Source organism: Macaca fascicularis, chromosome 9 (genome assembly GCF_037993035.2).
Source record: "Macaca fascicularis isolate 582-1 chromosome 9, T2T-MFA8v1.1".
Classification (NCBI taxonomy): Eukaryota; Metazoa; Chordata; class Mammalia; order Primates; family Cercopithecidae; genus Macaca; species Macaca fascicularis.
In genome coordinates this window covers 59,142,545-59,157,064 of record NC_088383.1, presented here as the reverse complement: position 1 = coordinate 59,157,064, position 14,520 = coordinate 59,142,545, and the positions used below count along the sequence as shown (strand labels likewise).

At 40.2% G+C, this 14,520-nt stretch overlaps 2 protein-coding genes and 1 non-coding gene across 12 annotated transcripts in view; 1 reads left to right on the top strand and 2 right to left on the bottom strand.

Annotated features, from left to right (window-relative positions):
- The window catches only part of LOC102143204 (mitochondrial import inner membrane translocase subunit Tim23), a 31,798-nt gene extending 18,352 nt beyond the window's left edge, over positions 1-13,446 (bottom strand). Inside the window, exons 1-5 of the mRNA XM_005565127.5 lie at positions 13,223-13,446; positions 10,451-10,509; positions 3,017-3,110; positions 2,704-2,788; positions 274-332 (exon numbers count right to left, since the gene is read on the bottom strand). Coding sequence (XP_005565184.1) covers positions 274-332; positions 2,704-2,788; positions 3,017-3,110; positions 10,451-10,509; positions 13,223-13,328 — 403 coding nt within the window. The 5' untranslated portion in view covers positions 13,329-13,446. The remainder of the gene's footprint in view (positions 1-273; positions 333-2,703; positions 2,789-3,016; positions 3,111-10,450; positions 10,510-13,222) is intronic.
- On the bottom strand, positions 841-1,041 carry LOC123566987 (small nucleolar RNA SNORA74). Its single transcript, XR_006689699.1, has one exon. It is a non-coding gene; the product is annotated as a small nucleolar RNA SNORA74 (small nucleolar RNA).
- PARG (poly(ADP-ribose) glycohydrolase) overlaps positions 13,054-14,520 on the top strand; it is a 134,748-nt gene continuing 133,281 nt past the window's right edge. For 6 of the 10 annotated variants that reach the window (XR_012417729.1, XR_010577960.2, XR_012417730.1 and 3 more), the window contains exon 1: positions 13,526-14,016. Coding sequence is in view for 3 of the 10 variants with exons in the window: in XM_065520733.2 (XP_065376805.1) it covers positions 13,800-14,016 (217 nt within the window). In the remaining 7 variants the exon portion in view is untranslated. Of the gene's footprint in view, positions 13,206-13,525; positions 14,017-14,520 lie in introns of those variants that run through there. The other 4 variants (XR_012417731.1, XM_074001626.1, XM_065520734.2 and 1 more) reach the window with 2 other exon arrangements.

The window sequence follows — 14,520 nt, the reverse complement described above, 5'->3', positions numbered from 1 at the left end:
TAAACATGATTGGGTGCTGTGCTTGGAAAGGAGAGTGTGCAGTGTTCAAAAGATTTTAAAAATTCAGAAATGGTATTCAGAATGGTATCAGCACCTGAGATTATTTCATAAGTTAGTTCATGGTCTTTCCCTAAGTAGTATCTATATTATGCAATGGAATGGATTTAAACATAATTGTCTCATATCCTAGGACCAGAATATCGGCTGATTAAATTGTTCATGATATTTGTACATTCTTTCTTTAACAATTTATCACACGAGATCTCTACTTACCCAGAGAACCTAGAGTATTAGCCCAAAGTGCCCCTTGCCTAGTCACCATATTCAAAATCCTACCAGGGCAGAAAGAGAAAGAATCTGTATTTAGAATCATTATTTCTCTAGTAACCTTTAAAAACAATAATAATAGCTATTTAACATTTCTAGACCCAAGGCTCAAAATTTTTTAAATTCTAAAATATATCTTAATATCTCAGATTTCAGTAAGGATAGTTTTTACTCTACATAAGTGAAAATTAGGTTAAAACTTTCAAGACTTTGGGCAATAACTGAGGAAAACTCTTATTATTAAATGTATAATATAATGAATACACATTAAATATATGTAAGGCTTTGAATGACAGCCTGGAATGTATTTTAGAGGTTTACAGAAACTAATCCATGTAAAAAATGCCACTGTTAACTATGATGAGCTAGCTTCTAAAAGGTTCTTTTTGGAAGGGGAACATATGCTTAGAATGTTAAAGAGAATCAAAGTAAAGAATATCAAAGTACAGAATATAAAGTAGAATTAAAGAGAAGGAATCAGCCATCTAACTGGGATACACGGGGAAAGCACCCTGGGTCTGCTCCCAGACTAGAACCAAGCAGCCAAGGTGAATGCTCAGCACACGCTCAAGGAAGCACAGTCCTGCCTTGCACCAGTGCCAGACACCACCAGAACAGTGATGGAGGCAACCGGATGAAGAGAAGACATTCCTCTCCCAGCAGTGTAACACCATTCCAGGAATGGTTCTGTCCAGATGGCTGACTACTGCTGGAAATTATGGAAATACAGTAACAAAGAGTGAGGGAACTCATTCAGTTTAATTATTAAACAACTCATTTAATTAATATTCTACAGAAACAAAAATTTGTATTGCTTCTGAAAGGTTGTTTTAAAAAATCAGTCAAGTTTACAAACAGAAGTACATTGTTTCTAATTATGTTACATATTTACTAACGTATTTTTGGTTCAGCCATTATTTTTTCATTTTTAACAAGCATTTTAATAACTCGTTTTAAGAAAGGAATTAAGTTGTCTTTTCTAGATCTACTTCCAAATTTGTATTTAATATGATATTGGGATTTTTGTCTCAAAACAAGATGGGAGAGGAGAAGGAGATGGGATAGAACTGGCCATGGTTGAGGATGGGTTATGGTCCATGTGTTCACTATGCTATGTCTTTTGTCTACTTTTATATATTCAAAATTCCCCATAATACAAAAAGTTAAAAATATTATTGAAGCAAAGGACAAGTAATAAAAATACTGAAGGATCTAGGCTAGCAAAGCATGGACAGAGATCCACACAGTTAACAGGAATATAAAAAACAGGGCTAGGCGCAGTGGCTCACGTCTATAATCCCAGTACTCTGGAAGGCTGAGGCAGGAGGATCACCTGAGTTCAGGAGTTTGAGAACAGCCTGAGCAACACAGTGAGACCACGTCACTACAAAAAATTAAAAAATTAACTGGGTACAGTGGCACGTGCCTGTAGTCCCAGTCACTTGGGAGGCTGAGGTGGGAGGATCACTTGAGCCCAGGAGGTCAAGGCTACAGTGAGCTGTGACAGCGGCACTGCACGCCAGCCTGGGCAACACAGCAAGGCTGTGTCTCTCAAAAAACCCCACAATGTAACAGGCGTTCCAGTTTCCCATGGTCTAGTTCTAGCACATCTGGTGCCATCTGCTGGCTGAACAATATGAAAGGAAGATGGAGTTTAAAGCATCCTAAAACAAAAACAGTAGCCATCGAATAATACATACTTATGAAACATATATGAAGCATAAAAATAGGCAAAACTAAACATATTGTTTAAGGAATATCAGGAGGGACTGGCCATGTTTACTTCTTAAGAAGGGTGAAAACATACTTTCCAATCCTTTTAGCTGTACTTTCCCTTTTCTGCAACTTCAAGTTCTAACAGAAAACTGTGTCTTATCCTTTTGGAATTAACTCTAATTCTAGAAGTTTTATTTAAAATTTATCTGGCTCATCATTTCGGAAACGTAAAGTCAAGACAGTAAGAAGTTCAAGTCAAATGATGGCAGCTTGAGCCATCACGCTCATGAGCTGTTTATGTCTTCATTACCATTTCCTATGGATCCGCATGCCCCCAAACAATGCAAAATTCCCATCGGCAATTCAACAGTTTGAAAAGCATGTCACACAGGGTTGGAGAATGTGACAGGTGCAGCTGAGAAGCCAGGCTGGCATAGCACTAGCTGACTGAGGGACACGGATTCAAAAAATCACTCCTTTTTAAAAGCTTAGAGTCAGTAATCCGATTCCTTAGTTGCTTTTGAGTAGGATTAAAAAACAAAGACAAAAAATCACATAACTATGCTAACCATCTATAATATCAAGGGTGTACTCATCAAACCAACAAAACAGAGCTTAATATTCAAGTATCACTACATCAGATGGTTACATGAGACTTACTGTACATTTCTTGGTTTGGACCAGGCCATGTTCTGGGTTTCCTTCAATCCTAGCCGAAGACCATTCATTGCCCCAAACGCAGCCCCTGGTAAATCATAACAATTCACCCAGATAAGAGAGCTTTACATTAAAAAACAAACAAAGAAACTCAAAACTGCATAGCTACACTTCTGATTCTTTTTCATTTAATAGAAAAAGACAAATGTAAATATTAAAAAAAAACCCTGAAACCAACATTCTAACTGCTTTTGATTTTAAGCACCCTCAACTACTTGAACTGAGCACACTTGAGAAAAAAGTATGTAACACTCACCTGTCATGCAACATCCTCCGATCGTAAAGAAGGCCAGCTCAAATCTGCCCCGGGTTTTATTAGCTCCAGTAGGTAAAATAAACTCATCTGTATCCTAAAAGGATAATAATGAAAACCAAGCTGAGGGTCCCTCAAGATACAAATCTTGTAAAGTCATCTTTTTTAACATTTCAAAGTAGTTTTTCACAGAGAGTAAACCTTAAATTAACTCAAACCTATACTTAAATAAAAATAAAACTTTCTGCAACAGTAATACCTAAATCAAAGTGAAATGAAATAGGAAACACAGTTCTCAGAAGGGAGTCTCATTAAAGACTGTTTCCTTCATAACTTAAATCTGATAGATTTGTGCAAAAGTTAAGTTTAGAAAGGACAGCTCTAGAGAAAGGAATACTGAAAGCTATTAGAAGAATAGAATAGACAAGCAGTCTGGAAGAAGCAAACAACTTTCATTCTGTAGCAGCTATTTATTGTGCATCTTTCCATGTATAAAGCCAAATGTTCAAAAAAATGAGCAAAAACTAATAAAGTACAACAGTTTGGATCAATTATGCAAGGGCAAATGACCCCCTTTAAGAATTCTTATCTGTTTAAGGAGTATATATTCCTTTGATACTCTTAGAAAGCTACAGACCCTCTTTCTAGTAATTGTATACACAAACTGTGGCATGAACCCCTGGAAGGTCACCCAAAATACTAAGATTGAGAAATGACACTCTTAAGAGCAAAATATGGTTACCAATTTTGAAGAGTCAATACACCTTTATGAAAAACACACTTGAAAAAACAAACAAAATTCTATCACCTTGCTGGATTAAAAAAAAAAAACACACAAACACACTCATTTTTGGCAAGCTTTCCATGCAAAGATGGTTAAAATAAGCCACCAATGGCTAGGTCACACTCTTGGCAAAAAGACACATAGTGTGTTACATTTAACATAGTAAAGACCACTGACAATTAACATTCTCCTACATCCTTGTGGCAAATACTGAACGTTGATTCCGAAAAGTGTATTCCTGATCAGAAAACTGTGGTTCTGCCTTGGTTTTTTCTTTCCGGCATGTGTACACATCCTCACCAAAAATTGCAAAAGTAAACAAGCACATCCACTCTCATCACATAAGAACGGTCTGCTGGGCAATAATAAAAACTGAATAGATCCCATGTCATAGTATAATTGTATAGAGTTTTATAAATTTTGGGTACTTCAACTTTTAAATTAATGACTTAGTATTAAACTGTGCTTTTTGTCTGAATTTTTTGAAATGCTAGATTCAATGCGGTAACTAATTATCCTTTATTCTCAGGCCATGGTTCCTGAGAAGAAAAAAAAAATATACATCCTTCAATCCAGAAACAGATCACTAATTAAGAACAGAAAACGGCCGGGCGCGGTGGCTCAAGCCTGTAATCCCAGCACTTTGGGAGGCCGAGACGGGCGGATCACGAGGTCAGGAGATCGAGACCATCCTGGGTAATACAGTGAAACCCTGTCTCTACTAAAAATACAAAAACTTAGCCGGGCGAGGTGGCAGGCGCCTGTAGTCCCAGCTACTCGGGAGGCTGAGGCAGGAGAATGGCGTGAACCCGGGAGGCGGAGCTTGCAGTGAGCTGAGATCCGGCCACTGCACTCCAGCCTGGGTGACAGAGCGAGACTCCGTCTCAAAAAAAAAAAAAAAAAAAAAAGAAGAAGAACAGAAAACTTGGCCAGGAGTGGTGCCTCCCACCTGTAATCTCAGCACTTTGGGAGGCCGAGGTGGGTGGACTGCCGGAGCTCAGGAGTTTGAGGTCAGCCTGGGCAACACAGTGAAACCCCGTCTACTAAAACACAAAAAATTAGCTGGGTGTGGCAGTGTGCACCTGTAGTCCCAGCTACTTGGGAGGCTGAGGGAGGAGAACTGCTTGAATTCGGGGAGCGGAGGCCGAGATCACGCCACTGCACTCCAGCCTGCGTGACAGAGCAAGACTCTATCCCCAAAAAATAAATAAATAAATAAATAAATAAATGAAATAAACAAAAAACTTAAAAAAAAAAAAAGGCTGTGATGAACATTATCAAGCAAGCACAACTGCATGTCACCAACTCATTCTCCTGCTAGCAGCAACTGAAAAATAAAAACATAACAAGGGTTGCAAGCAAATGTCCAACACACAAACAAGGTTGTTATCGAAGTATATTAATATGTTGAATGTAAGGAAGATTTACTAAAAAGCTCCTGTTAAACCTGTCCTGCTGACACTCCAGGACGCTAGTATTACTAAAATCCCCTAAGTACCAGAGTTTGTTAACACAGAAGATAAATCCAAGAATGGGTATCAATGTACTTGCTAGAGAAAAAGAAAAAAAAGAAAAAATATTTTTAATTTATAATTTTGTGTGTTTAACAATATGGATGTCAAAAATATTTAAATTTTCCTTATTTTTGTACCAGATGTTCACCTGGGCTAACAAAAAAATTTATTACTTGATACAATTAATGAGGATGTTAAGAGTAGCGATGATACAAAAGCATTAGTAAGAGAAACTACAGTACTGCATCAGATAAAAGTTGGTTAGGCACAGTGGCTCATGCTTGTAATGCCAGCACTTTGGGAGGCTAAGGTGGGAGGACTGCTTGAGCCCAGGAGTTCAAGACCAGCCTGGACAACATAGTGAGACCCTGTGTCTATTATTAAACAAGAAAAAAAAAAAAGCTGTTGCCAAAGTCACGACATGGTGAGTTGAAGGTACTATTTTATTTAAGATGTCTCTAACCTTCAAAAGTGTAAACAAAAGTTTGATAAAATGTAATTTCTATTAAGGTATCTTTAAATGTAAGGTTTCCTTAATTATTTCCAATAACAGATGAGGTTTACAAAACACTTTTTTAAAGTCTGAAGTCCCTCTAGAATTCCAATGGAAGATAAATGTTCATGATGAAGAATGAATTCACAAGTTTTTTGCGGGGATACTAACTATTTTATGTCTAACCTTAATAAGCCCCACCTAGCAATGCAGGGCCACAATGATACTGAATTTGTAACTAGATCTAGAGTACAACCTCTAAGTGTAGATTCAACATTAAAGCAAAATACATGTAACTAGTTTTGAAATTTTGAGTAAATTGACAAAGGGGCACTTTTAAAGCAAAAAAATCAATGAACACCCAATGTTAAAATATAACATTTGAAAACATTTCAAAAATAATGAAGCTTTAAACTGGCAAGGTCCAAATCATCAACTTGCTTCAATTTGAACACTTAACACAAACAAGAAATGCAGCCGCTGTCAGATGCTGTTAGTGATTCAACTCTGAAATAAAAGGTTCTAACCATAACTCTTAAATAAATAATAATAATAAAAAAGCCAGGCATGGTGGCTCACGCCTGTAAATCCAGCACTTTGGGAGGCCAAGACAGGAGGATCACTTGAGGCCAGGAGTTAGAGACCAGCGTGGGCAAACAAGCCAGATCACATCATCTCTACAAAGAATGTGAAAAAAAGAATTAGCCAGGCATGGTGGTGTTCACCTGCAGCCCTAGCTACCTGGGAGGATGAGGTGGAAGGACTGCTTGAGCCTAGGAGTTTGAGGTTACAGTAAGCTATGCTTGAGGTTACAGTGAGCTATGATGCTGCTGCTGCAACTCCAGCCTGGGAGACAGAGTGAGACTTTGTCTTTTAGGAAAAAGAGAGAGAAAACAGAGTTACTGATATGTATCTCATGCACCATATAATTCACTTACTGAGTGTACAATTCAGTGGTTTTTAGTATATTCAGAGTCATGCAACAAAGACTACAATCAATTTTAAAGCATCTTCATCACCCCCCGAAAAAATCACATACCCATTAGCAGTCACTGCCCATTTACTCCCAACCCTTGGCAGCTACTAATCTACTTTCTTGTCCATATATTTGCCTATTCTGGACATTCCATATAAATGGAACCACACAATATGTGGTCTCTTGTGACTGGCTTCTTTCATTTAGGAAGTTTTAAAGGTTCATTTATATTGTAGCATAATTTAATACTTCTTTATTGCCAAATAATATTCCATTGTATGGATATGCCACATTTTTTTATCCATTCATCAGTGGATAAACATTTGGTTTGTTTCCATTTTTTGATTATGAATAATGCTACTAGGAACACTCGCTCACAACTTATGTGCGCAGAGGTTTTCAATTCTCTTGAGTATGGAGTATACGTAAGTGAAATTGTCAGTCATAAGGTAACTCTATTTTTAACACTTTAAGAAACTGCCAGACTTTTCCAAAAGCAGCTGTATCATTTTACGTTTCCACCAGCAATGTACAGAAACCCAATTTCCCTACATCCTCAACAATATGTATTATTTTCTTTTTGATTGTACTGATCCCCATGGGTGTAAAGAGGTATCTCATTGTGGTTTTATTTCTCTAATTAATGTTACTGATCAGCTTTCATGTCACTATTAGACATCTCTACATCTTCATAAACGTCTAATCAAATCCTTTGCCCATTTTGTAATTATTTTTTACTAATGTTTTAAGAGTTAAAAAAATTAAATATTCTAGATATAAATTCCTTATCAGATACATAATACACAAATATTTTCTCTCAATCTGTGGATTGTCTTTTCCCAATTTTTTTTTTTCCTTTTGAGACAAGGTCTCCATCTGTCACCAAGGCTGGAGTTAAGTGGCTTGATTACGCTCACTGAGACTTGACCTGCTGGACTCAAGTGATCCTCCCACCTTAGCCTCCCTAGTAGCTGGGACTACAGGTGCACACCACCACACCCCGCTAATTTTTGTGATTTTTTTGCAGAGATGGGATCTTCTTATGTTGCCCAGGCAGGTCTTAAACTCTTGGGCTCAAGTGATCCTCCCGCCACAGCCTCTCAAAAGTGTTGGGATCATAGGTGTGAGCCACTGCACCAGGCCTTTTTCCATTCTTTTTTTTTTTTTTTTTTTTTTTTGAGGCAGAGTCTTACACTCTCTTGCCCAGGCTAAAGTGTGGTGGCGTGATCTCGGCTCATTGCAACCTCTGCCTCCCAGGTTCAAGTAATTCTCCTGCCTCAGCCTCCCAAGTAGCTGGGATTACAGGCGCCCAGCACTGCGCCTGGTTAATTTTTGTATTTTTTAGTAGAGACGGGGTTTCACCATGTTGACCAGGCTGGTCTCAACTCCTGACCTCAGTTGACCCACCCGCCTCGGCCTCCCAAAGTGCTGGCATTACAGGTGTGAGCCACTGCACCCGGCCTCCATTCTTGTTGGTATTGTCTGAATCACAAAATTTTAAAATTTTGATTAAATACAATCTGTCAACATTCTTTTTATCACTTGTGCTTTTGGTGTCACATCCAAGAAATCACTGTCTAATCCAAAGTCACAACTACTTGTGCCTATGATTTCTTCTAAGAGTTTGACAGCTTTAGTTTACATTTAAGTCTTTAATTCACTTGGTGGTAACATTTTGTATATGGTGCAGGGTTAGGGTTCAACTTCATTCTTATGCATATGGGTTCCAGTTGTCCTAACATCTCCCCTGACTTATCTTGGCATCCTTGTTGAAAAGCAACGCCTTTCTTCTGGACTCTGTATTTCATTAATCTATGGATTTATTCTTATGTTACTATCATGATGTGGTTCTGTAGAAAGTTTTGAAATTGACAAGTTCAAGTCCTCCAATTTATTTTCTCAAAGTCATTGGTCATTCAATGTCCCCTGAATTTCCGTACGAAGTTTAGGATAAAAGCTTGTCAATTTCTGCAAAAAAAGCCAGCTGGGATTTTGACAGGCACTGCACTAAATCTGTTGGTTAATTTGGTGAGTACTGTCATGTTAATATTAAAATTTTCAGGACCATAGCATGTGTCTTTCCACTTAATTTCAATAATGTTTTATAGTTTTCAGAATATGTTTTGCACCTGGTCCATTTATTTCTAAGTATTTGCTTTTTAACGTTATTGGTAATGAACTGTTTTTTGTAATTTCACTTTTGTAGTGTTCACTGTGACTGTCTAGAAACATATTTATGTATATTGAACTTGTATTCTGCAACTTGCTGAACTCGATCATTAGTTTTAATAGATTTTTCTGATTTCCCTTGTGATTTTCTATAGATAAGATCATGTCATTGGTAAACAGATAGTTTAACTTCTTTTTCAACTTGAATGTCATTTCATGTTCTTGACTAATTGCCCTGGTCAGACAATGCTGAATATAAATGAGAGTAAACATACTTACTTTGTTCTTGATCTTAGGGAGAAGGTATTCAGTCTTTCACTATTAAATTATGTTAGCTTTGGATATTCTCTAGATGCCATTTATAAGGCTGAAGCCCCTTCTGTGTCTAGTTTTATTTATTAATTTAGAGATAAGGTCTCACTCTGTTGCCCAGGCTGGAGTGTAGTGGTGTGATCTCAGCTCACTGCAAGTTTTGTCTCCAGAGTTCAAGTGATTCTCGTGCCTCAGTCTCTAAAGCAGCTGGGATTACAGGTAGACACCACCACGCTTGGCTAATTTTTGTATTTTTAGTAGAAACAGGGTTTCACTATGTAGGCCAGGCTGGTCTCAAACTCCTGGCCTCAAGTGATCCGCCCGCCTCACTTCCCAAAGTGCTGGGATTACAGGTGTGAATCACTGCGCCCAGCCTAGTTTGTTTTTATAATCATAAATGGGGGTGTTGGATGTTGTCAAATGATTTTTGTGAATCTACTGAGATGAGCATGTGGTCTATATTCTTTCCTTGATTGCTTTATTATAAATTGATATGGCACAATACATTAATTTTCAGGTGTTAAATCAACCTTGCTTTCCTAATATATCCAAGATATATTAGGAAATAAATCTTGGATTTAAAAAGATACTCTTTGGAACTTTTGATGCTTAGTCAAAAGAACCCTGATATTGTAAACTGAGCTTTAAAACACACTTTGTCTATAATCCCAGCACTTTGGGAGCCCGGCCAACATGGGGAAACCCCATCTCTATTGAAAATACAAAAATTATCCAGGCACTGTGGTGGGCACCTGTAGTCCCAGCTACTCGGGTGGCTGAGGCAGGAGGATGGCCTGAATTTGGGAGGCTGAGGTTGCAGTGAGCAGAGATCGCGCTACTGCACTCTAGCCTGGAGGACAAAAGCAAAACTCCATCTCAAAACAAATGAACAAACAACAACAACAAAAAAACCCCACACACTTTGTAATTAGGTACCCCAATACTTTATTGGGGTGCTTTCAAAAATTAATTCTGCTCTGGTTTTAAAAAAATAAGCCTTTGAAGGTAGTTAACTGATTTCAGAGAGATGCAGGCCAAGCTCCTAGTGTTTGTGAGGAAAAAAGGGTAAATGGAGACCAGAAACTTACTGCCTCCAGAAGTGCATGTCATAGTTCAAGTCAGCATAGCACTTGGCGTTTTTTTTTAAATGGTAAAATAATGCACCAAACTAGTAAAATCTTAATCTTACCTGCACGAGGTATCGCGGATCCACATTTAAATAAGGAGACAGAGGGTTCATACCAGTTACTAGAGAGAAAACAAAATGTCACATTGCAACAACATTCTTTAAGTTAATTCGGTTAGAGTTAATCCAGCTCCTGATTGTTACATGTGTTTGCAATTTTTATAGGCTCACTGAAGGCGAAAATTTTTTCCCATTTTATCCTCCCTGTCAGTTTGGGGGCTGACTCAGGATATCCTCAGACCCTCAATCCCAAACCAGGTTTTCCACTGGTGGCTCAGGCTTTTACACCAGGTAAGATATTTGCAGTGTCATAGATCAGATTACTGAACTTACAGGAAGTGTAGCCTAGGCCATTTATAGTTAATTTCTTTCAATTTACTAGAAGAATGCTTGGTGACTATGTAAATTGCAAAATAAGACTGAGAAAAGACTAATCAATTCCATGGGGAAAAGAGTGGTTGGGTTGGGTTTTCTGCCTATGTACATGTTGTATGTAAGTATTTCAAGGCAGTTCCTTCACATATTACTATTAAGGATTGATTTACTGTGGCAAGGGTGAGAATCCTTGGGTCATTACCATAGGTATGTGGGTCTGTGCAAAAGAAAATACAAACTTTCAGAGGGCCAGACCTGAATTCACTAACACTGAAAACAGTAAAACCTATCAATCTTTGGATTCTTCTGTATTTCAGCAGTTAATTCACAAATATATGTATCACCTATGCCTCTGATCTTTTCATCAATTATAAGTCCTGTTTATTCTATTTTCATCACCTATTTTGAATTGTTACTTATCTCTATTGCTACCAGCCTAGTCCAACCATCATATCTCACAGCAACAACTTCCTACCTAACTCCTTGCTTTCTCTTGCCCCTTCAACTCACAGTCTACATAGCAACTACAGTGATTTTTCTTAAGAAAATCCAAACTCCTTACCATAACCTACAAAACCCTACATTAGCTGTCATTCCCTACCTCTCTGATTTCACAATCGTCAGCTGATTCAACTCCCTTGTAACTATGAAGACAGAGTGGCCTAAGAGTTGTTCCTTAAACATACCAAATTTGTTTTGTTTCAGGACATTTGCACTAGCTAATTTCCTGGATACTTGCCTCCCAAGCATTTGTACTATATTTGGGTCACAGCTCAAATGTCAACTCCCTTAAGACGTTTTCCCTAACCCGTTCTAAAATGGCATCCTGCTTCCATCACAATCTCATGACTCTGCTTTATTCCCGTTTACAGCCCTTACCACTAACTGTAATGTTTTAATTTATGTTTGTTGGCTTACCTCAGTATTATGTAAGCTCTGTGAGTGCAAGAGTCTTTTCAAAACAAAACAAAACAAAAAAACACAAAAAAACCACTATAGTCCTGCCCCCAGAAAACTAGCTAGCACATTGTAAAAGTTTAGTAAATGGTGTTCATTCCCTGGTCCCTCAATTTACCTTCAAATCTTAATCATATTAAGGTAACAATATTGTCACATTAAGGAAGCGTATGCCATTTGTGCTCTGAAACTCAGAGATATTAAGATTAATATGAAACTGTGTTCTAAACAGGTAGAGTGGTAGCTCAGGCCTAGGAACCCCAGCACTTTGGGAGGCCGAGACAGGAGAATGGCTTGAGCTCAAGAGTCTGAGACCAGCCTGGGTAACACAGGGAGATCCCATTTCCATAATAAGTTAAAAAAAAAAAAAAAATTAGCCAGGCGTGGCGGCACGTGTCTAGAGTCCCAGCTACTTAGGAGGCTTAAAGGGGAGGATTGTTTCAGCTCAGACGTGCGAGGCTTCAGTGAACTATAATCATGCCACAGCACCCCAGCATGGGTGACAGAACGAGGTCCTGACTCTAAAAACAGAAAAAAACAACAGAACAGAACAGAACACCTTGTGTTGTAGATTCCGTTTTTTGACAAAGGTGACACCAGGGATATGAAAGGTCTTTTCTTTTATATTTTTTTTGCGCTAGTCAGTCTGAACATATTTTGTTGTTGCTGTCCTTTAATATAAAACACCTAGAAAAATATTACAAGGATTCTCTAAAAAGAAAGTACTTTCGTAAAGGCTTTATCCACGACCAACTGCCTATCTTTAGGTCCAAGTTCTATTTATCCAGTTGAATAACCACAGTTACAAAGTACCAAAGTTCTGGAATACATATTCGCAAGACTGAGGAGAGGCAAAGGCAAGGAATTTATGCCTCTGTATCCTTTATGTTGTTGCTTATTTCCTTTCCTATAATTCTTACGTGGCATATATATCACCTTTAAAGTTCAGCTTACTTCCTAGCTCCTAGAAATGGTTTCCCAGCCTGTCCCAAGTCATACTTATTTCTCACTTACATGCAATACTACTGAATGTTCTGCCCTAACGGCTACTTGGGGGTTCAGAATACGTCGCTGTGTACTAAAAAGTTAACTACGGCTTGCTATTTGGAATACATTTACTCCCAAAGCTGGGCTCTACTCTTAATCAAGGGCCAATCACACGGCCCACCACACAAAAGACACGAGGCTTGGATATAAACCTAAGAAAACATGCATCATCTCGCGAGTCCAGGTCAATCACGGACAGCTTCTCCGGGAGATCCGTGGCCCTTTTTAAGGCCTTTCGATATTGAAAGAGCAGCCATGCAGACACACTAACCCCACCACTAGTGCTGAAGCTTGTAAATGCCAGAAAGGAAAAAAAACATAAAACATGGGACGCGCAACTTTAGTGAAGACGCAAGAACCAGTCAGAAATAATCGCAAGGTAGGCCCCATACTTACGCGGGACGCCAGCCAAATCCGCGTGCGAGTAACCTGCTCCGCCGGCTCCGAAAAAGCCGGCCAATCCCCCTGTGGTTTTGTTGCCGCTTCCCCCGCCTCCTTCCATGGTATCTCAGCAAACCGAGTGGTTCCCGCCGCTGTCTCGAGTCTGGGTGGTCCGCTGGGCCGTTGCTCCTCAATAACAGCGGGTAACCCCCGCGTTGCTAGCGCCTCCTTCACACGCTGACCTTCCGGGCGCCGGTTCCCCCTAAGCGCCGCGCTTCCGCTTTGCGGCAGTGTGCGCCCCGGAAGCCGGAAGCGCCTGACGGCAGCTTTCCGGTGGTGGGAAAGGGAACGAATCACGAATCAAAGCGGCGCATTCTGAGGCAGGTGGGGTGCCAGTGGAAGAGGGACTGCAGGAGACTGTTTACGGCCTGACTTTGGAGGCCCGCGGTCAGCAACTGCAGAAGCAGGAAGCAGCGGAGAGGGAATGGTGCGGGGAGGCGCGGAGAAGGAGGTGCAGTCCATCCCTCTCACGGTTAGTGAATGAGGCTCTCCGCCCGGGCCGGCCCGGGGACAGTGCGCTGCGGGTCCCAGCATGAATGCGGGCCCCGGCTGTGAACCCTGCACCAAGCGACCCCGCTGGGGCGCCGCTCCAACTTCGCCGGCTGCTTCGGACGCCCGGAGCTTTCCCAGCAGGCAGAGGCGCGTCCTCGACCCCAAGGACGCTCACGTGCAGTTCAGGGTCCCACCGTCCTCGCCAGCCTGCGTCCCAGGGCGGGCGGGACAGCACAGAGGCAGCGCCACCTCGCTTGGTACGTGGGAAAATAAAAATATTTGTTCTTCGCCTCGGCCGGAACCTTCTGGTCTCAGTCTGAGGACCCAGGGGCTCCAGTCACTCCTTTCTGGTCTTGTGTGCATTATCATGCTGAGGTCCACTTGCTGAGCTACCAAAGCCACTAGTGGGTGAATGGGGCCGCATTTTTCCCAGTGCTATTGTTGTGAGAAACTGATGAGCAGTCACTCACAGGGCGGAAAATGGCAGGAGACTCCACCACCTGTTTGCTTCTTCAGGTTTGATTGAGAAATTGCCTTAGTCGTCAAGGAGATGTAGTTGTGTATGTGAAACAGTAGGGCCCTTTGGCCTCTAGATAGGAAGAAAACAACTTCACTTGTTCAGATTCTGGGTCCCAGGGTGCAGAGCTGTTAGTCTAAGCTGGCATTGTACCCGTCCCTGGCATGCAGTGTTGAACAAGAGAAGCTTGGCCTCTGCCTTCATACCTTAAAATCTATCTGGAGAGAGAGACAATAGCAAAAGT